At 33.9% G+C, this 26,925-nt stretch overlaps 4 protein-coding genes across 7 annotated transcripts; 2 read left to right on the top strand and 2 right to left on the bottom strand.

Moving 5' to 3' along the window:
* The first annotated feature begins 137 nt into the window (after nucleotides 1-137).
* On the top strand, nucleotides 138-1,168 carry LOC131802123 (uncharacterized). Its single transcript, XM_059121513.1, has 2 exons — nucleotides 138-177; nucleotides 258-1,168. Exons 1-2 carry the CDS (start codon nucleotides 138-140, stop codon nucleotides 1,166-1,168), a joined length of 951 nt encoding a protein of 316 aa, XP_058977496.1.
* A 19-nt stretch (nucleotides 1,169-1,187) lies between these two features.
* On the bottom strand, nucleotides 1,188-14,014 carry LOC131802139 (plastin-3-like). Of its 3 annotated transcripts, none has more exons than XM_059121598.1 (5): nucleotides 13,524-14,014; nucleotides 3,433-4,543; nucleotides 3,098-3,376; nucleotides 2,782-3,035; nucleotides 1,188-2,569 (listed from the first exon to the last, which is right to left on the bottom strand). In XM_059121598.1, exons 1-5 carry the CDS (start codon nucleotides 13,593-13,595, stop codon nucleotides 2,375-2,377), a joined length of 1,911 nt encoding a protein of 636 aa, XP_058977581.1. In that variant the 5' UTR covers nucleotides 13,596-14,014; the 3' UTR covers nucleotides 1,188-2,374. The 3 variants fall into 3 exon arrangements, with proteins under 3 accessions (XP_058977581.1, XP_058977580.1, XP_058977582.1); XM_059121597.1 differs by lacking the exon at nucleotides 13,524-14,014 and adding an exon at nucleotides 5,364-5,569; XM_059121599.1 differs by lacking the exon at nucleotides 13,524-14,014 and adding an exon at nucleotides 4,638-4,667.
* An 840-nt stretch (nucleotides 14,015-14,854) lies between these two features.
* On the top strand, nucleotides 14,855-17,089 carry LOC131802143 (exosome complex component RRP45-like). 2 transcript variants are annotated; one of them, XM_059121605.1, is made up of 5 exons: nucleotides 14,855-14,993; nucleotides 15,534-15,690; nucleotides 15,758-16,700; nucleotides 16,761-16,931; nucleotides 16,995-17,089. In XM_059121605.1, exons 2-5 carry the CDS (start codon nucleotides 15,625-15,627, stop codon nucleotides 17,036-17,038), a joined length of 1,224 nt encoding a protein of 407 aa, XP_058977588.1. In that variant the 5' UTR covers nucleotides 14,855-14,993; nucleotides 15,534-15,624; the 3' UTR covers nucleotides 17,039-17,089. The 2 variants fall into 2 exon arrangements, with proteins under 2 accessions (XP_058977588.1, XP_058977589.1); XM_059121606.1 differs by lacking the exon at nucleotides 14,855-14,993 and having other exon boundaries at nucleotides 15,440-15,690.
* Nucleotides 17,090-17,650: 561 nt separating this feature from the next.
* On the bottom strand, nucleotides 17,651-20,211 carry LOC101895215 (histone deacetylase complex subunit SAP30 homolog). The gene is made up of 3 exons (XM_011295604.3): nucleotides 19,706-20,211; nucleotides 19,374-19,631; nucleotides 17,651-18,024 (listed from the first exon to the last, which is right to left on the bottom strand). Exons 1-3 carry the CDS (start codon nucleotides 19,838-19,840, stop codon nucleotides 17,896-17,898), a joined length of 522 nt encoding a protein of 173 aa, XP_011293906.2. The 5' UTR covers nucleotides 19,841-20,211; the 3' UTR covers nucleotides 17,651-17,895.
* Nucleotides 20,212-26,925: the final 6,714 nt, after the last annotated feature.

The raw sequence follows: 26,925 nt of genomic DNA, 5'->3' as shown, positions 1-26,925 counted from the left end.
CATACAAATTGCTAGTCAACGTTAATGACTTTATTGTTAAACTCCTTTGCATTTCCGCTTTGACCAGAAATTGTGGTTTGATCAAAAATTGTTTTTTCTTATTACGTTACGTTATGCTCTATGGAAAATCAATCGAAATGAATAAGCTTTATATACGCCACAATTGCTATCATTTCAGTCAGTAAATTATACAAATGGGAAAGAGATGTTGATCGCAAAGGGATTTATTTTTGTGATTGTATACATTTCTATTGAAGTTGATTGCAGTGTAACACCAAATGAAGATACAATCGATTGGGAAAAGATTAAACCTGGCGATCTTTTGTATTCCTTGGACACTTTTATTTCTGGGCAAAAGCAACCTTCTAATTTTAACAACAATAACTCGCAAATGAGCAAAGAAAAATCTAACGGACAAACAGTTCCAAATCGCAGCGCTGAAAGGAACATACCTCTACAAAGAAGAGCTGATGGTGTTTCGCCTGAAGTTCAGCCATATGACTACGATACTGCATATGAGACATTTGTTCAGAAATATTTTGGAGATTCCACTAAAGCCAATTCAGACAGTACAAGCACAGAGAACTATGATAAGGGCAGCAACGACAGTGGTGTGGAAAATCTCTCTGCAGAAGAAAGCGAAGAGGGAGGTGATGAAATTCCTCTTACCGAAGAATCGAAATTCTATAACAAAGCCGAACGCTGTAAAAATGTTATAAAAAATCACAGCAATTGCAGAATTTGTACAAATAAAAATGGTGAAACATCGGAGAACTGTTCTTATAACAGACAGTCTGCACCTAAAAGTTTTGCAATAAAAATTGAAAATAAATATCGCAAACAGCGTAAACTCTTGCCAAGCGAAAGTGTGGAGAATTCCTTTGAAAAGACATCAAGGTCGGATGATAGTGCTGTACCAACATGTACACAAAAACGCAGCCGAGAAAGTGTATGTTACCACTGTGAAACGTCGGTGGGCGAAAATACAATTCATTGCTATAGCGATACTACCCAACACAAAACAGATTCGATGAAAGAGGAAAATAAGGAAAACACCCATAAACGTATCTACAAGCGAACCGTAATGTATACATATGAAAATGTGACACGACCACCCTTATCGACTCCGTCGTCATCCATTGATGATAAGCATGATTTATTGGCATAAAGAGTCATGCGAACATAAATTATGTTGCAGTTTTTGTTTGAATTTATTTTTTATTGGTTTTTATAATCTTTATACAGAATACAGATACTTGTGGATTTTCTTTTCGATTTATTTTCTCTTATGACCTTTAAACTTATTTAAAATAAAATTAAAAAAAAAAATAAAACTTAAATTATGTGGTGTCTTTTTTTTTCTATACAACTCTTCGTGCCTCAAGGGGTTAAGCTTAGACATACGACAAAATTCGTTTATACCTATCTATATAGGTGGAGGGTAGTTTCTATTGCACATTCCACGCACTTGTGTAGTTGCACGCGTATAAAATGAATGCTTGTGTCTCTTGTAGTTTGCTCCACAATTACTTGATGGCACTGAGGCGGATATTTGTAATTTTTCTGAAAATCAATGTGCGTCTTGTAGAGCGCGCAAATTTCTTGTGCTAGATTTTTGTCTGAACTGTTAAGGAACTGAAAGACATGATGGCTGCAAGGTTTCTGCCAAAGCTTACAATTAAATAGAGAGATACAGACAGTCGTATAAAAATATATATTTATTTATTTCTCACATCTTAATAGCAAATGTGCCTACTCCTCCTCTTTGTATTTTTTTATGCACTGCTCTCATTGTTTGTTTATGCTTTTTATTTCTATAGCTTAACCTTTATTTATAAAATAAGGTTTTTTGAAACAAAATATTTCTACGTAGAACGCAATCGAAATTCAACAAAATAAAAGATTTACTTTAAAATCATATCGGTACGTATTTTTATAATAGTAGTATATAAAAAGTAAGTCAAAACAAGCTTACAAATGACGTTGAAATTTAAGCTTAAAAGATTATCATTTAATTTCAACGGGTTACATTTGTACAAAAAATATACGTAAGTCTAAAAAAATATATATAAATACATAATTACTTAATTGGCGTGGTTTGTGTGTATGTGTATATGCTTCAGGAAGGTTATGGTCCTTTATGTGAATCGCTGCACAAAAAACGGCACTATGTTCCAATACTGCTTGATTCGAATCGTCATTTTAAAAGCTTCCTTATGCACAATACCCATCCCTTTTGTTATTTTCTTTTCAATTCACATTTTCTTTCTCTCATAAATCAATCAGTTTTTATCATAAATATTTGTTGTGGAGGTGGATTTATTCTCGATGTTTAGGTTGGTATGTTGTTGCATTTGGCATCTTGGCTTGTCATTTAATTGCTATTGTTAATGTTGTTTTGATTCTCAACACTATCCATGTTGGGGATGTAATCCAAAGCCATCATGCAGGCGAACACGGTCATAACCATCTTGGGTTTAACTTCAGTGATGTCTTCTGGTAGAGCATAAACTCGTGCACCAATCTTGCGTGCCATAGAAATGGCATATTTAGCGTTGGCCAAGTTATCCTAAAAGAAGATTTAAATGTTTATGAAAACTTGCTGCAAGTCTTATTTGGACTTTTAAGTAATTAAACATAAGAGTATGGAGCTGTTTTTATCTTTTGCTTCGCTTTCAATTTACCACAAAAATATCTTGACTTGAAAAAACCAACTCTTACTGTACGTTATTAACTACTCTCAGAATTATTTGCTAGGTATTATCGACCTCGAAAACATACCTCTTCTGTTCCACCGGTTCTCACCAAATCGTAATTAATACTGCCAGCCTTGATGGAATCAATGAGGTCAATAACAATTTTACCATCAGCAATGGCTGGATCATTGAAATTCTTGAGAGACGTTTCTTTGCCGGCCTCTGAAAGTTTACTGTTGACCCATTGTACAATCTCCTTTTCGACAATTGGGTTGCCAGAATTGGCCAATCGGGAGAGGATAGATAAAGTATAGGCTCGCATCAGTTGCCAAATGAGAGCTGACAGAAATAAAGTTGAATTATTTATTTTATATATAGTGGTTTAATTTACAGTTACTAACCTAGAGTTAAGGTTGCATTTCCATCATTCAGGTCCTGCCCAGCAATACCAACCAGGGAGAATTTAAGTTGCTTGCCCAACTCCACAGCATAATTACAATTCTCCAATTTTTCCATAAATTTGCGCAGCGGTGTAAAACGTTTGTGGACGCGATTCCAGTTGACAATGCCAGGCTTAATAATGTCGCACAATTGGAAGATTATCAAGCCATCAGCCAAATCCGAATACAACCAATTCACATGTGGGCTCACACCCATGGAGTTCATCCAATTACGGTAAGCTAAAGATATAAAATTGTTAAGTTAAATAATTGAGGCAAATATGTATTAGGCTTACTTTTCTCTTCGCGCGTTTCCTCAATGGATTCAAGACCCTCAACTTGTTCCGGTTGGTCTAGGCCAGGATGATTATTGAATAGATTAGCAACAAAAGCCAAATTTAACTTGTAGACCCCATTGACAACGTCCTGTGGTGTCAAGAAGCTGCGGCAGTTCAATTTGGCTGCTTGTTGCAACATAATTTCGGCACGAGATACCAAATCTTTTTCATGCAAGGCATCCATATTGACATCGACATCGTTACCAGCAATTTGCTTGAGCAAATGCGTATAGATTTCCGAATCAACAATATCCGATTGGAAGTTGGTACAACGGCGGGAAATGCCAGCACGCTCCAAGTGATGATTGACCCAACGTAGCAAAATAGCTTCTGGTGACATTTTCATTAAATCTTCCAAACGTTCATTGTCGAACAAAAGCCCTGCCAATCCCGGGCAGCTATCCAAGGTTATGTGACTAAAGAGACCAATGCGAATGATTTGCCATAGCAAACCCAAAACCAAGTGAGGTTTGCCCTTGGCCAAATCGTGGGCATCAATATTGACAATATTACAACCAATAGCTTGCGACGAAACCAAAGCCAATGTCAAGTTCTCAAACTCACGATAGACAGTGAGATTTTTCTTGTTAATGGCTCTCTCATCAATGGTATCGGGGCAGGAGTGATTAATAATTTTGCACAACAAAATACCATCCTTAATTGATTGGTACAAGCGTTTGCCCTCAGCATCTATGGGAAGTAGATGTTTCAGATCTTGGTCGTGGCCCAAGTTGGAGTTGATCCAATCGGAGAAAGCCAATTGCTCTTCCAAGCGCACCGAGTGTGTTGTACCTTCCGATGAGATGCTCGACATACCACCCAAGGTTTCAAGATTTTCCTTCTTTGAGACGACGGTCTTGAATGTGCTGGCAACATCCTTTGACTTGAGATCCAAACACAAATTTTCAAACTCCTCCAAATTAAGTTTGCCCTGATGGGCTGTGCGCTGTTTATTTTGGAATTCATCAATCATCTCACGCACTTGATAGCCAGGCAATTTGAAGCCAACTTGATCCAAAGCAGATTTAAGCTCGCTAAGATCAATGAAGCCATCTTTGTTGGCATCAATCTGAAATCGATAAAGTAAATATATTAACAACTATATTCCAAATTGTATCTTGTATCTCGCTATGAATAAATATATTATACTGCATTCATAATACATAGGTGTGAGTCATCCATTACAAGAGTTCCTCAATGGCGAGTGACTAATTCCAGTTCAGATTCATTCATTGTTTTTTTTTTTTTACGAAACCAAAGCGCTGACTGTCTATTTACAGTTTTAACATTGAAAGTAATTGGTAGCGGGTGACACACCGGTCTATTCGCATTTAATCATCACCGACAAAATGAAACCTGTTTTCTGAGCTTATACGCTCAAAACACTACCTACGTTTGTTTCTTATTCCAATTTCTCTAACACTTAACATTTGAATTTGAATAAACACACAGACGCTTAGCGGAATGACATACTATAGATAGATAAATATAAATATATATACATGTATGTAGAATAGGGACAGAGGCATAAAGATATGCGGTGACTGTAACAGTAAATGCCAATACTATTTCGTATCAGTTGTACGTCTTCTGCTTCAATTATTATTACTTCATATAGGTATGTATGTATGTATGTTATTATTCTAGAATTCATTGCCACATTCGATTTAATTTCCAATGAATTGCTAATCAGCAATTTGAAAAAATTCTTCTTTTGCACGCAGTTGCAGATAAGATAAAACAATGGTGCTGTGTTGGTGCACCAATAAATGTTCTTCACACTCTTCTGCTGAACATTAAAACTTGTGAAAATATTGTTTGTCATTTATTTTTGGAAATCTATAGGATGGGGTCATTGGCAGAGGAAGTTCTGCTGTAACGAAACATACAGTTGGCAAAATTTCCTCAAGATTTTGTTTGTACTCCTCCAAAATTTGATGATGTTCCAAATCCAAAATATCGGCCATGTTGTTGTTTTTGATTTAATATATTACTTTACAACAATTGATAGAAATTCCAATTCACACAAATCACTGACAATCCTTTTTCGAAGTGCGATGTGGCCTAACGCGACGAAATGCAAAAGTCGACTGATTGCCGCGGGGTGTTCGATTGAAAGCACCAATATTTGGGCGAAAAATATTTAGAAATCAGTCAGTCAGGTGTGAATCGCACCCAGATATGCTTTTATCAATACCCACACAGGTAAAAATAGTTTTCCTTATCGCTTGACGTTCGAATCTAACAATTCCTCCATTGCACAGTGAACTTTATGCCGTTCAGCAATGGTCATACAATTAAAAATTAGTACAAATATAGAAATACTCAAATATGTATATAAATATAGCATTTATTCTTCACATCCATAGTCGCAAGGCGATGCATCAATTGTAACCAAAATGAATTTGTTGTTATTATAACAATATACAGTAATCCACATGGTCTTCAGTAATAAATTATTATCATAGATGCCTTCCTAATTAATTAAAAAAATTAAGTGTTTTTTGAGAGTGTTCATTTATTGTACAAGGAAGTCATTTTGGACCGGTATTTTTTACTCTATATAAGTATATAAGTTTATGCCATCTGTTCTGATAAAATTGAATAAGTGCAAAAACAATATATTCTCTTTGCACAGAGAGTTTTTCATTAGAATAGTAATTTTGGCTTTACCAACTCACACCATAATGGCATTTAACATCTTTTTTCTATGGTACCGTAGAAATGTGTACAAATAACATAATAAAGTCTAAAATAATTATGGTTTTAAATGAATGAATGAATATGAAGGAAAAAATGTAGTTGGTATTTCAATGCCTACTAATTTTTTCTATGGTAAGATTCCTCACATAAAATGGAGGTCGCCCCGCGATCCATTGGGGTAAGAACAAATAGAGCTAAGAATGTTCGAAAAAGTTCATTATTTCTGCGAAATTTCACATTTATTTTATTTATTTATTTATTTATTTTTTTTTTTTTTTTTGCATACTTGTCTTCTAACGATGTAAATTGTTTTATTGCAGTGTAATTTGGTATTACGATTTAATGCAACAAACACACTGTGCAAAATATTCACCATAAATAACGTCAGAGTTCTTTCCCTTGTTCTCATATCGAACATCCAAGAAATACCGCTGCAACAGAATCGTATGGCCGTAATTATTTCCTAACTATGCGTTCATACTGATGATTGGAATATTAGATACACGGCACAATATTGCATCGTTATACACATCATCGCATACCCTGATGTTTTGCGTTTGGCACCTAATTAAAATCATAAAACATGATTTATTGTGCCACTGGCAATCACGGTGCGAGCTATGGGTTTTTCATATTACAAATAGGGGGCTGTTGTTATTGATAAGATTTTAGAACCCTTGAGGCAAAGACGAAATGAGTTAATTTATTAAAGACATTTTTTTACATTGCTGACTTCAAAAAGATCATCAAAAACAACTAGTAGCTTGGAAGTCATACAAAGCCATTTATTTTTTGTTTTTCTCAATTTACAACCTTGATTATATCAGCGAATTAATTATTCCAACACTTGTTAGGAATGTGCCCATCATTGAAGGCAAGCCATTTTTTTACATGACAGTCAAATGTCAACGACATCCAAGAAAACCGTAAAACAAACAATCCCACATTAAGAGTGGGCATGAGTGTGTGCGTGTAAAGATAATACAAGGTAAATGTCTTTGGTGACACCACTAACAATTGTGGGTCAACACGACAAAAGCAATGTCTTTTTTATGATTTAACGCATGACCAAATTTGCATGTCGTTGTCCAACTACAAGAACAACACAATAAACGAAATATGTATAATAACCCACGAACTACCAAATGCATGAAGCGGATAGACCCCATTTCTATTTTAAAAAGCTAAACGTTTGACCACCAATTTTTGGTGGGGAAATTTGTTGTATACGGAAACTCCAATAAAAGCAAACTGTAAACATAATATGCCAATAGAATACAATAACAACAACAATGGCTGTGGACGCTTGAATCGAAAAAATACACTATTCAAGTCAACAGACAAATATCTTTGCCCGAAGAAGGTTAGAAAGTTAGAAAGAAACTAAGCGAAACGCCACACGAATCATTGCTAGTGCTATTGGCGTTGATGTTGGTGGCGAAAGAGTTCGATTTGTCATCATCGATGTAAGAAAATAAGAAACGCTTTGATTGCCGCATTCAAAAGGCTAGTTAGCACAATGACAAAAATGTGATGCTTAAAACTGTCATATTATTCAAATTCAATTCATCAAAATCAAAGAGACGACCTCATAGTTTAGAATACTCCGGCAAAGTAAATAAAATAAGTCGTATAGATAAGTGCATATTCTTTAACCTTTTATTCACTTAATCTGCCTATTACTATTGCCACAGGTAGCTCGCAAAAACATCGGAGTTGTGAATTCATTCTTCACTTTTATCAAATATAAAAACAAATTGCAATCGAATGACATAATAAATAGTGTGTGTAGTTGTTGCTGAAATGTGAAGTGAAATGCCGGTACACTTGCCAGAACGACTGTGACAATGTTCGTGTAGACACCATGTTTTCGTTAACTATCTACACTAGCTAACAATGGCTATATATTTGGATATGGGGGCAGGTAATGAATGTTAAAAAGTAGTTTGCTTTATTTTATTGTTGCCACTTAAAACAAGTCTTTATATAACACTTAAATTTAGTTTACTACAAAATTAAAAGCAAATTTAAGTGTAATTATATGTAATAACGCAAGCGCATAATTTATTGTCTCTAAGGAGTTCTAAGTGACATTTAAATAACTTCGTGATGTATGCGAAAATATTGAAAGTCTCAGAACATATAAGAAAATTATTTGATTGAACATTTGTTTTTTTCTTTTTGAGTGGTTCAAATTGACGATGTGAATACGTACAATATATTTCTATACTACAGGCAAACATTATCAATACGAATTGCAAAGATAAAACTATTTCAGTACATGCACAGACGAAGGGGAAACCTTTTTAATTACTGTTCAATAATCGTGTTAAAACAAGTGTTAAGGCATCATTCGGCGGCAACGTACCAAAATAATTACGAGAACTAATTGAATATCTAGTAGATAGAAACAAAATTGCTCAACTCAAAAATGGGTTATAAATTATAGCCATGGCACAGGAAACATACTTCCAAACTTCCAATGTCAACATTGATAAGCTAAAAACTGCAATATTTCAAATATTTGAATATGGGTCCCACAATAAAATAAAAACAGCACTACAATAGTACTACTAACCCTAATACCAATTGATTGGTGAACTGTTACTGGTACAGCAATAGTCTCAAAATATTACTACGAAGTTGTTGGTGTTTCTTTTTAAACTTACTAATATCTAAATTGCAGATAATATGCACAATTTCCCGATCAGAAATGCAGCGATTCACAGACTAAATAAAATGTAACAACGTTTCCCAATATAGCATAGTTAATTTGGAAATTGCAATGGAAATGTGTTTCTTTGACAATATATTTTAAATGGTTTCTTTCATCTAAAATACAATGAATGTATTATGCAATGTAATCAACTAATTGAAAATTCAACGCACATCGATCCAGCTTAGCGTTATATCTGTGCCAAAAAAAGCTTTGCTCTCATACTGCCATCGGACTATTTCATCAAAGCTATGTACTACAGTCGCTATTTGTTGAAGTGAGAAGACTGTCAACTAGCCTCTTGTCTAAACGTGTATCGATGTTTAATTACTGTGGTATGTATGTCTGGGTTAACAAATGCAAAAAATTATTTAATCAAAACAAAACTAAGTGTGATGAAATGAAATTGAAACCACAACACAAGAAATTCAACACCCAGAAGAAAAAAAGGAAAGAGGAAGAATTCAACCCACAACAGTGACACGAAGTACATTTCGGATTAATAAAATGGAACAAATAAGTATAAATCTGAATACTGAATGGTTCTTGTCGACAGAAATAAATGTAACTTTATGTATAGGAAATATACACAAATATGCCACCACCATCAACATCAAGTGATAAGCAATTTGACTTGACTAAGCTGACGCGTGTATTATCAGCTAGGACAACTGGGACCAACAATAATTCCCAGCCAACATGCTCGAATACAAACATAGGCGTAGACATGGACAATGATGAGGTCTGTTATGAAGTCATGTCCATAGTATGACTTTGCAATTGCTTGTTTGTTTTCTGGCCGTGTGTTAAATTTGTTAACTTTGTGCATTATCGTAACAAAAGGTGTGTCACGATTGAATGCCATTCATTTTGCCCGCATTTCCGATATGTTTACATGGTGTTGAAATATATGAACGAAGCATTCATCGTTTGATACAAATAATTAGGCTTTTTTAACAAGACAACATTATGTTAATTTAAGGTCTTTAGCGAAATATAAATATCATATACGTTTAATATGTTAATTTATCTTAATCCATTCTTGTTTATAATAAGGACAACAGCATACAATAATGTAATTAGATTGGAAGCTAATAGGAAACACTCTTTTTCTCTCAAGTCATATTACTTTGTTATTGTTACTCATGAATCAGAATTAATTTGCTATTATTACTTTGCGTATAAAATGATTAACGAACTGCGTGTACATTAGTATGACAAAATGCTAACAATCAGGGAATTCCGAAAGCATAAATTGCATTACTTATTTTTATGTTTGGGAAGGCAGACGCTTTCAAGTTGCAATTTGTTTGCCATTGAGTAACATACGAATACTCTTGTACTGGATCGGCATGTCATAACATTGCCATTTATTAAAGCTCTTTCATTTTCTTTTATATATTGATGTGATTTTATTATCCCAAATACATTTGCGCGCACATTGCAATAAACGATAAGGAATGGTTTGTATGCATTCAAACAAGTATAGGTGGGCATTCATATGGGTTCGTCGCTTGTACAACTATAGCAACAGACATACTTTGTCATTCGTGCTGAAAGTGATCTTTTATAAAGTTGTTTTTGTAATTCCCGTCACTATAATTAACTTGACACTGCATCAAAGTGATGTCATGATGTCGTCGTCGCCACTGTTGTCTTCTTATATATGCATACGAATGTATGATTTACTAGAACACTACACACAATGTGCTATTCCATCAACAATCATCCAATCATAGTCCATTTAGGTCACTACAATAACACAAAAAGAATGCACATCGGTCTGGAAAGTAAACAAAAACTAAATAGGTATGCAGGTGTTCTATTAGAAACGTGGACATTTTCAGAGGAAGGTTTCTTAATGATGCACTTTATTTTTAAATAGAAATTCTATTTCACTTTGTGCTGTTATAAGTTCAATGCCAATGAGACATATATTATTTTTGAACTACCTATGCATTTATGTTTTAGCAATTTCTAGAGACCAATGTTTGATAACAAAGTAGTTCTTTCAAATTCTGAAAGATTTCCTACAACAGGTAGGTTTTAGTTATCGAGTCTTTATTTAAAGACAGAGATGACACTTTAACTGATAATGACGTAAGAAAGTATTTCTTATTTTTTGCAAATTTATAATAGGTGTGTCGGGTTACCCTAAAATTTGTAACAATTGTCGTGTGTTAACCAGAAAGTTCTGCAAAAGAGAGCGGTTGGAGAGAGAAATTTTTACAGTTCTTTCAGTGATAGTTTGCAAATTCTTGCTGGACAAATTAGGTGTGTCTGGTTACTTTTCCAGCAGGAATTGTCCAGCAACTTCTTTCTAAGAGAAAAGGTAGTTTTATTCTCTTTTGCAAGGAAAATGCGAAAAGTAAACAGACGGTATTCCTGCAGAAGCTTGCAACTAATCAGCTGATTTGTCAAAACAAACCAATTTGTCCCCCATAAGGAGAATTAAAACAAAGGAAGCAATACTAATTTTACAAGTTTTTTAAATAAAAATGTTGGAAATAGTCTTTTATTTACTTATTACATATTAATATTTACGTTTTCCACATTTTTTAAAGTTGTTCTCCAAAAACAATTAGTCTTTCAAATTCCAAAAGAATATCTTCAAATTAAAAGCACAAAAATAAATAAAAAAACAATAGAAAACATCTGATTGAATGTCGATAAATGAGAAGAAGAAGAGTTGCAAGTGATTGCAAGAAGAAATTTGTCCAGCAAGAATTTGCAAACTCTCACTGAAAGAACTGTCAAAATTTCTCTCTCCAACCGCTCTCTTTTGCAGAACTTTCGAGTTAACAGACGACTTCCAGTAACAATTTGTAACAATTGTTACAAATTTTAGGGTAACCAGACACACCTATTACTTCCTGCAATCACTTGCAACTCTTCTTCTTCTCATTCATCGACATTCAATCAGATGTTTTCTATTGTTTATTTATTTCTCTTTGCGCTTTCAATATGAAAATATTTCTGGAATTAGCAAAACTAATTGTTTTTGGAGAACGACTTTACAAAATGTGAAAAACGTAAATATTAATATGTAATAAAAAAAAGACCATTTCCAACATTTTTAGACAAACGCCATTAGCAATACGTTTAAAGGATTCCGGGGAACACATCAAATCTATCTTTATTTTACTGTTCATCTTTTTATTTTATTACTAACTTTCTTTTCATTTGAACAAAAAACTAGTAAAATTAATGTTGCTTCGTTTCCTTTAATTCTTTTAATGGGGCACAAATTTGTTTGTTTTGAAAAATCAGCTGATTAGTTGCAAGCTTCTGCAGGAATACCGTCTGTTTACTTTACGCATTTTCCTTGCAAAAGAGATTAAAACTACTCTTACACTCTCAATTCCTGCTGGAAAAGTAACCAGACACACCTAATCATATTATTTTATGACGAATAAATTTGTGTGAAATTACTTCGGGATTGCTATCCAATGATTCATGAAATCCACGTCAAAATACTACATAGCACAATATTTATTTTAGACGACACATTTGGTAAAAAAAACACTCTTAATGGGTATAGTCCAACAGTATTTTTGATAAATTAATTTTAGATGTTTTTCTTTGCTTGACATTATATTTATATTAGTTTTTTTATATCTCACTACCTAAGCAAAACCATGATTTGATTAAACAATCTCATGACTTTGTGATAAAGATAAAGAAATGTTGCCATTTTCTCCAGTTCATTTCCTACGTTTGAAGCATTCTTAAGGTAAATATATTTATAGCGTGTCGCCGACATTGCACTGCGTACAATCTGAATATCCCCCGCAGAGGCTTATTACGAGTATTTATCAGTCAACGTCACCCTCCTCGAAAACGAGCAAGCAAAACGAATATAGTTGCAGTCAATCAGTCTGAGAATAATCGTTAGTAAATATATGCAATGTTCATATGAATACATGGGGATGTGGACGGACTTGTATTTCTTCTTCCGTCATGTCGAATGACTTTCTCCATATTCTGATGCTGCGCCTGCTTAGTTTATGCGAAAAGCAAACATATGCCGGCAACACCCATGTACCCATGTGGCCAGCCATGTTGGCTGATTGAATGCATTGGTTTTTGTGGTTGTTGGCAGAAATTTATTTGTATAATTTCTGTTATTGTGTTGTTGCTTTCCTCCAATTCATCCTCCCCACACACAGACACGAGCTCACAGAGAAACAGGCATACACACCCCTTCGCAATGTAACCAGTCTGTCGTACGCAACGTGGGGAGGACTGCATATTGGGCCTTGAATTGAGCAAGCAAACAAAGGAATCATCCTCGAATTAGGGTTGAATATTGTAAACACATGTAATTTATTCATGGAAGTCCCCCATGGACGGGCATCGTGGTATTAGTATTCCTATACGGCGGTGTGTACGGTCAGAGCAGATAGCACAAATAAATCTATTTGTACTCGAGTAATTAATTTCTTTGCCCTTCACCCACCTATCTCTGGTACTACGCCACAACCACTTTCCTTTGAGTTGTGAACTTTATTTGCTTATATGTGACTTAAATGACTCATCCTAAAGGCATTCAACGTTGTTTTCTGTTTCTTTAAGCCATATACTTTAATTATTCATCATAGGGGGCATACGAATACTTTTTACATCTTACCTCTGTGAATTTCTCCTGAATCTCTGCTTTTTCGTCCGCAGAAAGGCCTTTTGTGAATTTGTTTATCGACATTGTTTGGTGTGTATGATTGTGTTGTAGTTGTTATTGTTTATTTTTTGTAATAAAAATTGGTTTGTTCTTGGGTGGATAAAAATCCTCGTTGTTTCCTTTTCTCTTTGAGGACAAACAAATATTCTTTTGTATTCTTATTTACACAATTTTATATCTCAACTCTTTGTACTTGCATTGAGATTTTACTCAATCTCACTAACACTTTCGCTTGGTTTGGCTTCTTTGTGACGTTTGACTTTCTCGGTTTCAATAGTATTACTTTTTATTTTGATATTTGCATTTGTTTTTCTCTTGCTTTTTACGTTTGAAGACTAATAAACCAAATTTAAATAAATAAGTTACTAATAGATTGTTAACCGCTTAACACGCAAAGAAAAATCGAAACGTCTACGATAAAAGAAGAAATATGTATGGCTCAGCTCAAATGTAGTCTCAGATAGAGATGCGTAAGCCTTTCGATTAGTTAACTAGAATCGATTTCGCAAAATCGAATAAGCAGTTATCGACTTTTTGGTCGACTATGCACTCTGCTGTTTGCGTTTAATATGTATAAACCCTTTATTGTCTAATTAGCATAAACCCTTTGTTGTACAACCGTTTATTGACAATCATATAAAGCAAGTTCCCATCTCTGGATCTTGATAAACGAAACATTTGAAAACACTATGTTAATATTATTAATATTATAGCTGGACAAATAACTCCACAAATGGTAATGGCATGGTAGAATTAAGAAGGTACAGTCATATCAAATAAGCATGTCCATCTTTGCATTTCCTGTATAATTATACATTTAGACAATGGAGTACATGACTTCACCTTCTTAATTCTACCTTGTTTCAAATTTTAAAATAATGTCCTACCCTTTATGGAAATCTGACTCAGTTGACCTCTATAATTTTACTTCGTCATGCTATAATGGAAACCTACTTATGAACCTCATTTTAAACTTTTTCTTCTTTGATAATCGCATCTTCGTTCATTCAACGAACACACTCATTTTGAATACTGTGACTCATGGTATAATTATTACAGCTGATTTGACTCTGTAGTAATACTAGTGTCAACTTCGATATGACGTGTTATAATTTAATTAATTTTTTTTTTTTTTTTTTTGATATAAAATTTCACTGCCGTTCGATGTGAATATTAATTCTTGCCTAAGAATAGAAAAAAAGCTGTTATACTTTACAAAGGATAAAGGAACAGCGGCACCCCATTAAATAATATAAATGTATGTTTCCTATTTCCTGAAATCGCAAAATGTAGAATAATTTATGTAAATATGCTGTATGTTTTTAATTTGAGAGGGATGTTACTTTTCCGCTATTTTCTAGCGATTGCTTGAGTGATGAGCGATTTGGATATACAACTTACAACCATGGTAGAAGAATACAGGTAAATGCATCAACGCTTAGGAGCATTGATATGTAAAACAATTTAATTTTTCTAAAAAATTAGTACATTTGTATATGTTTTACTATGAAAAAAATGATATCCATTTTTTTTAGCAATTTTTACAATTTAAATAATTTTTCATTCAAAAATTTCAATTCTAAAATTGGTTTGACAATTAATTGTCGCAATTAGGCATTAAAATTAAATAATTTAATTTTTCTGCATTCTAAATTTAATAATCCAGAATCTAAAAATGTATATTTTAGAAATTAAAATACATAATTTGTTTGTACTCACAATCAGTAATGCATTTTGCAATCACAACAACGCATTTTGACATTTCGTTTGCTAGTCAGCTGGTTTGAAAGGCAAGCCTTATATTTGGACGACGACTGGGACAGAACGATATTCTTCATTCGTTTTTTCTCTTTCCCAAGTAAACAAACAGCTGTTGCCTCTTCCACTTTCTACACCTTCCTACATTCTGCTTATTCGTCTTTTTGCATTTCTCTTCTCCCGCAAAACTCTGTGTTTGAACAGAGTACACAGAAAGCACAGCGCGTCGCCGCCGAAAAATCGTACCACTTCGTTGTCTGCTTTTGATTGAATTATTTCGGAATAAAACAAAATAATGAAAGAGACTCCCCTTTCCACGTGCGAAAAGAATTTTATAATTCAAGCAATTAAACAAAATCAGGTAGGTAGAGACCGAGCCTGGTAATTCCGTGCTTATTACTTATAACATTTTTCACTTTATTTTGCAGCGTTTAGATGGTAGGAAGAACGATGAGTTTCGAAATATTAAAATAAACTACGGTGCCGAGTGGGGAAGTGTACTGGTTGCGTTGGGTGAGACCAAAGTACTTGCACAAGTGTCTAGCGAACTTGGTGAACCCAAAGCCACACGTCCCAATGAGGGCATCTTCCATATAAACGTCGAATTGGGTCCCATGGCTGCCCCACATTTTGAGGCTGGTCGTAATTGCGAATTAACTGTACAGCTTAACAGAACCTTGGAGAGAACATTCAAGGACTCAAAGTGCCTCGACTTGGAATCTTTGTGTATAACTGCCGAAGAACGCGTCTGGATTTTACGGGTAGATTTGAACGTACTTAATCATGAGGGAAATTTAATTGACTGTTGCTCTATTGCCACTCTTTGTGCTCTAATGCATTTTAGAAGACCAGAAGTCAGTATAGTTGAAGACGATGTAATTATACACACTGCGGCCGAGAAGGAACCGCAACCTATGGTTATGCATCATTATCCAGTTTGCGTTAGTTACTGCACATTCGACGATGGCTCGATAGCTGTGGCAGATCCTACCGTTATGGAGGAACGCACTAGTGAATCACAAATGATATTTGGAATTAACTCCTTCAGAGAACTATGCTGTCTAAATTTGGGTGGTTCCTCGTTGACCAGCTCAGCGTTGTTACTGCAATGCTCAAAAAGAGCGGCAAAACATGCAAAGTATGTTGTAGAACTGGTGAAAAAGACACTAGAAAACGATTTGTCAGCTAGAGAGGATCGCTCAAATGTAGGTTTTACAGAATGCCTTAAACAAAATTCCATAACCAGTCTGGCTGAAGATCGATTGGTTTTAAAATTGAGACACTTTACATTCGAAGATGGGGATAAAAAATCAATGATAGAGGAAGAAAAATTTAATGAGAAGGACATTGAAAATGAAGAAAAAGAAGTTGGTGAGTTTTCTAAAAATTACTAGTTATTGAATACTGTTTTAATATCTGTAAACAATGTAGCTACAAATATAGATCCCAAAAACGACCTTCAGACTACAACAAACGACAAATGGTCCGTAGAAGAACAAGACGATTCTAATATGGAAAGTGAAGAAGTCGAGTCATCACAAGAAGATTGTACGAAAAATAATAAGGGTGTTCGACCAAAAAATGACCAAAGGGGAAATCTAAGTGAGAAACTTGCCAAAACACTTGAGTATTAATATAATAATGACTATTTTCTCATTTTTGCAGAATCACAAAGCGATTCAGAGGAGGATGAAAAAATTACTATATGATTTTTTTTTGTTGAAAATAAAATAATGTTAATATGGCATTGTTCGACCCTACGTCCGTTTTTACAAATTTAAATTGAATACATCGAAAGGAAAATTTACCCATTTAATAAAGTACAAAAATCATACAAATCGTATAAGCAAAATGCCTTCAATAGTAGTCTGCATTACCCACTATAGGATATACGTTTAACGTATAATTCGCTGAATGAAAATGTTATGGTAAACAGTTTTTAGCTACACGCTAGAATTAGGACACAAGCGATTATATCTACAAAGTAAAATTGGGACCCATCAGGATTGGGTATTTTAGCTACAAGAAGAATAATAGGGAACGAGGGTGCTTTTGAGTATTTTTCAAACTTAATGCTGTCATTGTAGCAGATTTAAGTACATACTATTTTCATTTATGGTTCAATATCAAAAATCAATGCAAACTTGCGGGAATCATTGAAAAAATTAGTGTCTGGTTTCAATGAATATGTCTATTAGTTTAACAAAATTATTTGCAAGGTCGTAGCCCAAAATTGATGCGGTCAATGTTTGTCATTAGTTCCAAATTAGAGTACAGCAAGAAACGTCATACTCAAGCAACCAAAAATTAAGAAACATGGCTTTTAATGGATTTACGCATTTTGTGTATTTTTACCAAATGCAGTTTTTACTAATGTTATGTATTTAATAAAATTAATTTAGGTGTTTAAATATATATGTATTGTTTAAAAAAAAATATTACACAAATGTGAGTGACTTAAACGGTAACAATTGCTTAAAATCTACAGCTAATAGAAATAGTTTTAAATTTAATGCGAATGGAGCACCAGCACACTTACGATGTACGCCCGAACTCCTCTGTCTATTCAAGTGGTGTCGTTACTAATACCATTTTTAGGATCTAGTTTGTTGGAATTTGATTTCACCATGTATACGAAGTAGGTAATTATTTCTTTCTCTTTAACATTTATCGTCTTAAAGTGCTTCATAATGATCTGCAAAGAGAAAATTCATAGAATTTAAGATTTAGTTGAAGAAAAAAAAAATATTGGGATTTGATTATGACTCCAAAACTGCTGGTTGTTGTGGCATAAAATGGATTGAGATTATTGCACCGCTACAGTACAAGAATTTAAACAAGTTACCAGGGTGAGTGTGCCTAAGTTCGGCATGTCCCAGTAGTCGGCACTTTTTATTTTTAAGCCCAAATAAATTAAACTATTATAACTAAATATATTTTGTTTACTTCAAATATATTGTCAGCTATCGTTGTGTATAATTTCGCTAGGAAAAGATGATTTATTCTAATAAAAATTAAATTGTTGTCTGTGAAGGTCCTCAACAATCCATATTCTTAAGAAAAGTACAATAAAGACGTCGAATCAATTTAACTAAACAAAAATATTATATTTTAATAAATTAATTTATTATTATTATTAATTATTCTTACAAAAAAATTGGTACGCCGACTGTTGGAACATGCCATACCGTCAATTAGCAAGAGGTGCCGACTACTGGCAAAAAAGCATTGGTTTAATAAAACTACAAATTTATGAAATTTAATAAAAAGTTATTAAAACTTTTTTTATTATTGCAAAAACTATACAAAATTTCGAATCTGAATAAATTAAATTTGTAATAATTGACAAGTTTCACTCAGAATGGTGAGCGATTCAAAACGCGAAAATCCTAAAAGTGCCGACTACTGGTACACTTACCCTACCTTTTTTATGGTATGAAAAAAAAAAATGTAAAACTATTAGGCTCTTGCGGGTTCTGGAACAGAGCATAGGTATTTCTAAATACCATACTCGACTGTCAAAGCTCAATTACTCTTGACATTACAAGTTTGCGTATTAAAAAATCTAATTGATTCTAAAATATGCCTTCGGACGCATGTACGGGCTCTGGATGTGGCATTGTAAATTAATATTTCGGATCGAATGTGGCCTTTGGATCCTTTTCTTAAAAATAAAGCTGTTACTTTCTACCAATACATTTGTATGAAAATTTGAACATTATGAATAATTACATATCTATAGTTAGCCTTATTTGTAATCCGTTGACTTTTATTTTTTTAAACGTTTTGGTAAGCACAATATGCTTTTGGATGTGCCCTTGGGATACGATCCTTATCTTACTAATGAAGGTATTTATGATTTCGCAAAAAGTCCTCATTACCAGAAAATTTCCTTTATCTGCTCATTTCGGTATGAATGCTAAAGCATTTAACATACAGTGCGAATAATTCTAAACTCTTAATTGTAACTATCATGGATTATGTAATAAGTTTTGAAGGCATAATCAAAACCAATTGCGTTTCACTTTTTTTAATAATACTTACATCTGCTAACTGGGCTCTTTTCATTCCTGGTCGTGTTTGCAATTTATAGTGCCTCTTGTATCGCTTCAATGTGTTCATCTGCAGCTGATAAAGATCTGGCACTTCTGGTAGGTCAATGTCTGTATCATTACTATCGTCTTCGGATTCTTTTCGTCGTCTTTTGGAGCGAGCGGATTGAATTCGGTCTTTGTGATAGTCGCATATGTAAATGTGCTGAGATGTAGGATCGCTGCTCAATTTAAGACGTTTGTCTTTCACCTGAACGCAGAAAAAGTATTTTCCGATAATAACAAACCACAAACAAAAACGAATAGAAGACACGCTTTACTTACCGTCTTTTGTATACGTTTACTGTAGCTCGCGTTTCCAGCGGTGTTTCTGCATCTTTCATTTTCATCTATCAAACAACATGTTTGGTCAGCATGCCCACCTCTTGAATCCTCTTCCGTACTAAAACCGTTGTTCATTGTCCTCGATAATTATGTCGTGCTATTGAAAATATGTGTATATTTTGTATTAGAATGTAACATCTAGAGCTTGGGGCTTAGATGCTTTTTGCGGATGAGTATTGGCTCCTTATTTCCTAACTTGGTTTCACAACAACGACCGTCGTTAATAGCCGCAATTTGTTCACTTTTCCTTAATTGTAATTCCTGTTTTCTTCGAAATTGCGTAGATTTTTTTATTTTGCTTCAATTTGCCGGTGATTTGTGTATTATCTGTATTTTATTGCTGCCCTTCTTTCTACGTAGTATTTACTTTTTAAATCAATAATACAGCAAAGCAAATCTTTTTCTTTATCTCACAGTAGGAATGGTCGACACTCGTCTAATCAACTAATCGATTTTTGGCATTACTACCGATTACTGCTTGAGTAATCGATTAATTGCTTTTCTTTGTCGACTTTCCCACCGATACAATTGTATTTACAAGGTGACTCAGTGTGCTATCAAATACCGTTGTTTTAATACTAAATATATCTGTTCTGGCGAATAACGTTTAAATAATTATTGGGGATGTATTTGATGGAAATGCATGGTAGAAGAATATAGGTAGGTTTTTAAAATGTTTTATCAAAAATAAGTACACTTTTAAATGTTTTCTTATACGACTCAAATCGGTGGTTGTTATAATATGAATTTTTCAACAATTTTTACAAATTTCAATAATTTTTCATTCAACATTTTCAATTCCTAAATCGGTTTGACAGTTCATTGTCCCAGCAGCTGTGTCGATGCGACTACCTGTATTCTACCATGATGGAAATGCTTTTTTAGCCAGACAGCAAGAGAAAAGTAAAGGCGCAAATACACATGAAAACTTTATACTGGCTTAAGTATTTTTAAGAGTAGTCATTAATAGAAGTTTTTGTAACCGTAAATCAATTGTTAATTTTATTTATTTTTTTTTTGTTAATTTGTTTAATGCTTTATTTTAAATAAGACTTTTAAGAATATTATAATTAATTTAGAGCAGTCATATAAAGAAGTTTTTAAAACAGTCCATGGCCCTATGGGATAGGTTACTGTCATGGTACAATAAAAAGGAAAGGTAGAGCTACCAGCTGATTACAATTTTTTTCTAAGTGTGCCCGACTTCTGTCAATTTTGTGTATGTATCATGGTAGAAGAATATAGGTAGACGCATCGACACAGCTGCTGGGACAATGAACTGTCAAACCAATTTTGGAATTGAAAATGTTGAATGAAAAATTATTTAAATTTGTAAAAATTGTTTAAATACACGAATTATAATAACCTCCAAATGACGTTGTATAAGAAACATTTAAAAATCTACTTATATTTGAAAAAAACATTTACTTTTTTTTGACATATCAATGCTCCCAAGCTTTGATGCATCTACCTGTATTCTTCTGCCATGGTATGTATTAATTGTTTTGAACATGGTAGAAGAATATAGGTAGACGCGTCGACACAGCTGCTTGGACAATGAACTGTCAAACCAATTTTGGAATTGAAAATGTTGAATGAAAAATTATTTAAATTTGTAAAAATTGTTGAAAAGCGCGAATTATAATAGCCTCCGAATGACGTAGTATAAGAAAGTATATAAAAATCTACTAATATTTGAAACACCCATTTAAATTTTTTTGACATATCAATGCTCCCAAGCGTTGATGTATCTACCTGTATTCTTCTGCCATGGTTTTGAAAAATAAAAACAAAATATTTCCAAAATCAATTATAGGAAGAAACCTAAATAGCGGAACGCGCATTAATGATATTAAACAAATTTGCCACATAATTGAAAGATTGAACATTTAGGATCATATTTTTGAGAGAACATCCAGGCATTTCATTCATCTTTCGCGCTATTTGATGCATTAGAAAAATAACCAAAAAGTATCAAATAAATGAGAACAACTTGTTGGATGTATTTCTGTAGTTTTACGAAGCTGTTCTACCTCCTTATTGTACCATGGTTACTGTACAAATTGAAAATAAATAAAAAAAAAATAAATTAGTCATCGGCTGGATTTTTTGTAGGTGAGTACAGAGTTTTAGGTTGAAATATGCTCTTCATCTGTTCCAGAACTGCAAATCGATAACTGATTGTTTACTTTATTGATCCGAAAAAAACAAAGTATCCCAATATTATAGACGATAAAAAAACAAAAAAGGTGAGAGTCAAGTCATCGACTGTCATCTTTGGAAAAGAACAAAGGAGCGTAAGACCAAAATCGAACTAAGTCAACCTAAAGGTGAGAATACATTAAGCGCTTATCTGGCTGGCTTAATTCATCGGCTGGCTTCTTCGGAAATGAATAAAAGGGCCTAGGGCCAAAATCGAACTAAAACTGTATTGTTCTTCTACGAAGAAGCCAGCCTAAGATGTGTTATTGTATGTAACTCTTCCTTCGAGGCACAACTTTTTTAAAAGTACCAACACTTAAGGTGATAATGTATAAAACAAATTATTACGAATTTTATTGCCATACCTCTGAAAAAATGCGTATATTTTAAAGCAAAGGTGTAATAAGGAGAACCGGATAATGCGAATTTTATCCTTCACTTTTCCCAAATTAAGAGATAATAAAAGTGGACTATATAAGAACGGACCTAGAAGTAGTGTCAACCTAGAAGTAGTGTTGTTGTCAACAAAACAACAACGACAGAGAGAATTCATAGTCGACCAACGGTATACATTCATAATTTCCAAAACCTGGCGTTTACATAAGACAAATGCTCGTTTCCAGAACTTTAAGAATGTTAAATTTCATATAACAATAACCGATTTTTCCTTTATGATGTCAAATGAATATTGAAAGATTAGGAGATTCTTGCAGGCAATAAAAATGGCAACAGTGTTGTTTTTTCACGCCAATTTAACTCAGTGGCGATCATAGTAGAAGAATGCAGGCATCAACACAACTACTGGGACAATGAGCTGTCAAACCAATTTTGGAATTGTAAATATTGAATGAAAACTTATTGAAATTTGTAAAAATGGTTGAAAAATGCATATAATAACAAATAAAAAAGCTGTAAGTTCGGCCAGGCCGTACTTTGAATACCCACCACCATTTGGAACGAATTTGGCATTTCATTTTTTATATTAGGGTCTATACGACGACATGAAACTGTGTAGGAAATATTTGTCATAAGCTATTACAATATTCAAATGCGAAACTTAAAAAAATGTCGATAAAATCAAAAAAAAAAAAAAAAAAAAAATCGGGAGGTACTGTTATATGTGGGCTATACGAAGACTATGACCTGCACAGACAATTTTCTGTAGTAGGCTGAAGTATCCATTACGAACTTTAAATATCAAATTTGAAACAATTCTGGTGAAAAATGTCCCTAAAATCATTAAAATACGGAATATCGGGAGGTACTGTTATATGGGGGCTCTACGAAGACGTGGACCTGCACAGACAATTTTCTGTCTTAGGCTGTAGTATCCATTACGAACTTCAAATACCAAATTTTAAACTATTCCGGTGAAAAATGTCGCAAAAATCATCAAAATACCGAATATCGGGAGGTACAGTTATATGGGGGCTATACCAAAACGTGGACCTACATGGCCCATTTTCAATACCGAATATCCTGCAGACATAACATACATTTGACACATACATACATTTTATCAATCTACTTCAATTCGTTCGGATTCTTTTTAAGTTTCGCATTTGAATATTGTAATGGCTTACAACAAATGTTACCTACGCAGGTTCATGTCGTCGTATAGACCCTAATATAATAGCTACATTCGGTATTTTTAAGATTTTAACAGAAGTTTTAACGGATTTTATTGTTTTTGAGAATTGCCAAATTTGTTCCAAATGGTGGAGGGTATTCAAAGTTCGGCCCGGCCGAACTTACAGCTTTTTTACTTGTTGTTATTTGGCTAGTGAATATTTAGTTTCTCAGTAATTAAATAATGTAATATATTAAAGATGACGAAGACAACGATTATGGAATGTGGTCCATCATTGGAGACAATCTAGATGCAGTACCTCTGTAGTTAAAAAAGAAAAAACAAATAAACCAAACTACTAAAAAGTAAAGCAAAACCGTTTCGATTGAACGAAACATGAAATAAAACTTTGTACTGTTCACCCAGAAAGAGTATTCGATGAGGAGTACATACATATCAAATTTAATTGACCTCCCACCCACAGATTTCTTGTTGGCCTTTCTTTTGACGATGTGGCCATTTATTTAGCAGTTGCCGTTCGAAAGCTCACATGCACCCGTTAGTAAGCGTCGATAGGAAGCGTGCATGTGTGAGAAGGTAATGTGAATTGGCTTTCCAGACACCCTACTTGCACGCTATGCCTGTATGCACGCATGTAAATACGTTATGTTTGTATTTTGTTATATTCTTGTTTTAGCGTGTAAATATGTGTATGTGTACTCATGTACATACATAGGTATACATACATGTATGTGTGTGTGTGTTTATAATAGTTTTTCTTCAATAATACAACCAGCTAACATCCTCCCACTCATCCGAGCAAGTCTCTAAGATAAACTAAAATTCATGAAAAACAAACAAAATAACTTTAAACCGAAAATTCAAATGAGAGCAAAGCTCCCACAACTGGCGGTGAGCCGATTCTCTGCCAGTGATAGAATTTTGAAAGGAACGTATTCATTGTCGATTTGTGCCTACATGTTTCTAAAAATAGTTCGTGTGCGGAGATCCGTTTGTTTTGTTTAAAAGAGTATTGCAGCAACAACAACGAAACCATCTAAAATGGAACGAATGATTCGAACGTATTGAATATTTAGCACATATTTCCAAATAAATTATTAGTCTATTGTTCTGCCGTTTTTAAACTTGGAACATTTCGTTACAGTTTTCTTGGGAAAGAGATCCCCTTTTATTTGAGGAATGCAACAGCTAATTTATTGATTACGATCTAACTTGTGAGGAGAGGAAGGCAACTCTAGTACTGCTGTTAGAATAGGAAAGATAAATATTAGCTAATGATCCGATTCGATGGAAATCCATTGCATGACAGAGCGAGGAAAGTATGAACATTCCACTAGTTTCAACACAATTAAAATGGTGTTATTCATTAACCAGAGCTACATATCTCAAGGTTGGTATAGTGACGATGGCGACATTTGAAAACAAGTAAAAAACATAAAGTTCGGCCGGACCGAACTTTTAATACCCTCCCTCTTCTTAAAAAAAGCATCTGAATTAAAACGTGTTCAACTTTAAACTGCAAATACCTGTAAGACCGTTTGGATAATGCTGTTAGACTTTTAAAGTTTCAACGGGGATCTTTTCTATAGAAAATTTTATACTTCAGGGATTTTCATCTACCAAATCTGCTAAAATATCACATTTGATTTGAAGAGTTTTGTGGGTAAATATGACTAGGATTATCAAAATACCGAATTTCGGTGGGTAACGTTTCATGTGCGCTATAGGAAAACGTAGACCAAACTATCCAATGTTCTGCCAACGGAGCTAGAACACATTATGAACTACAGACCATTTTTTAGACAAATCAAATACACATTTTATGACAAATCCGTTAAAAAATGTGGCGAAAATCATCAAAATACCGAATATCTGGAGAACCGTTATAAGGGGGATATACGAAAACGTGGACGTAGATATATATAATTTTAGATACTTGATACAATACAAATTGTTTTGCCAAATGTTGAAGCTCTACATCAAATAATGTGGACTGTATTGCGATTAAAACAGACAGACGGACATCGTTAAATCGATTTAGAATTTTATGCTGATCATTTTATGTGGTCTACGACTAATATTTAGGAAGGTTACAAACAGAATGACAAAGTTAATATACCCTAACACTCTCAAAAAGGTTTTTTTTCGAAAAATAATGAATGTTTTGTTTTTCAAATTTTGATCAGATGCAAAGATTTTTTATGAATATTTTTCGAGAATGTTTAACAAATGGTTTGAGCTATGATTGATTCTGCGCGATTTGAATAAATTAATTTACCAGTTTTAACATACTCATGTTAAGTGCGTTATGACACACATCCACTTGTTAAATTTGGAAGTCGATACTATATTCCATGCTACTGGCAGATTGCACGATTTTTTGATCAAAATTGATAAATTACTAAAAATTAAAAATAAAATATTTATTTGCAGAATGAATGACTAAAGCTCTGTTCCATAAGGTATAAGAATCTACTACGTTTTTTATTTTTTTTTTTTTCGATATTATAAAAGGAAAGTCGGCTATTGCAGTAAAAAACTTCACATTCTTGCTGTTCTGGAACAGACCATTAATTAGTGACGAAATGCTAATCCACATATTCTTTTATATCATAAACAATTGTCATGTTTACTGAGTTTAAACAAATATGTACACTAGGCAATTATTATTAGCACAATTGTAAGTTTTTTGGTACCAGGAGTCGACTAAATTTTGCACTTGCAGTAACAAACATTGTCAATTACATATCAGTAACGGAATTTTGTAACTCATTTTGGGGTTAGCGACTTAAATCGTTAAAATGAAAACGCGAATGAACGAAAAGCTCAAATACAATTGACAACACTATTGCTATCGGTAGAGCTCAGCGACTAATTTAGTTTAGTTGTTCACATACGAAATTGTGAGCAATTTTCATAAATAATCTGGCAGCAGTTATATTAGCCAGGCCAAAGCCAACCCATTAATACATGGCAAAATAATCGAGCCAATGAACCGTCACACGCTGCCCGAATGTTGCTCTGCGGTATTTTGGCCCATTCCCGGCGAAACGCTTGCTTGAGGTGATCGACACTTTGGTATTTTTTAGTGCCAACCTTGCTTTCCAAAATACTCCAGTCACAATAGTCCTATGGATTAGAATCCGGAGATTCTTGGAGGTCGCGGGCTGAGTCCTGTTGGAATGTATAAGGTTTGCGGCCAAAATGTATGCGTGCCCAAGGCTTTAATACATCCTCCAGAATATTTTCACGATAATATTCGGCATTTATTCTGATGCCACGGTCGATTAATACGACCGGAGAGCGACCGCTCAAGTAAAACGATTATTTTGTTCGTTTACAAACTTCTGGTCGAATGCTTTCTCAT

The sequence above is a fragment of the Musca domestica genome, unplaced genomic scaffold, assembly GCF_030504385.1.
Source record: "Musca domestica strain aabys unplaced genomic scaffold, Musca_domestica.polishedcontigs.V.1.1 2, whole genome shotgun sequence".
Taxonomy (NCBI): domain Eukaryota; kingdom Metazoa; phylum Arthropoda; class Insecta; order Diptera; family Muscidae; genus Musca; species Musca domestica.
The sequence above is the reverse complement of the archived record's forward strand: the minus strand, read 5'-3'. Positions and strand labels throughout refer to the sequence as shown.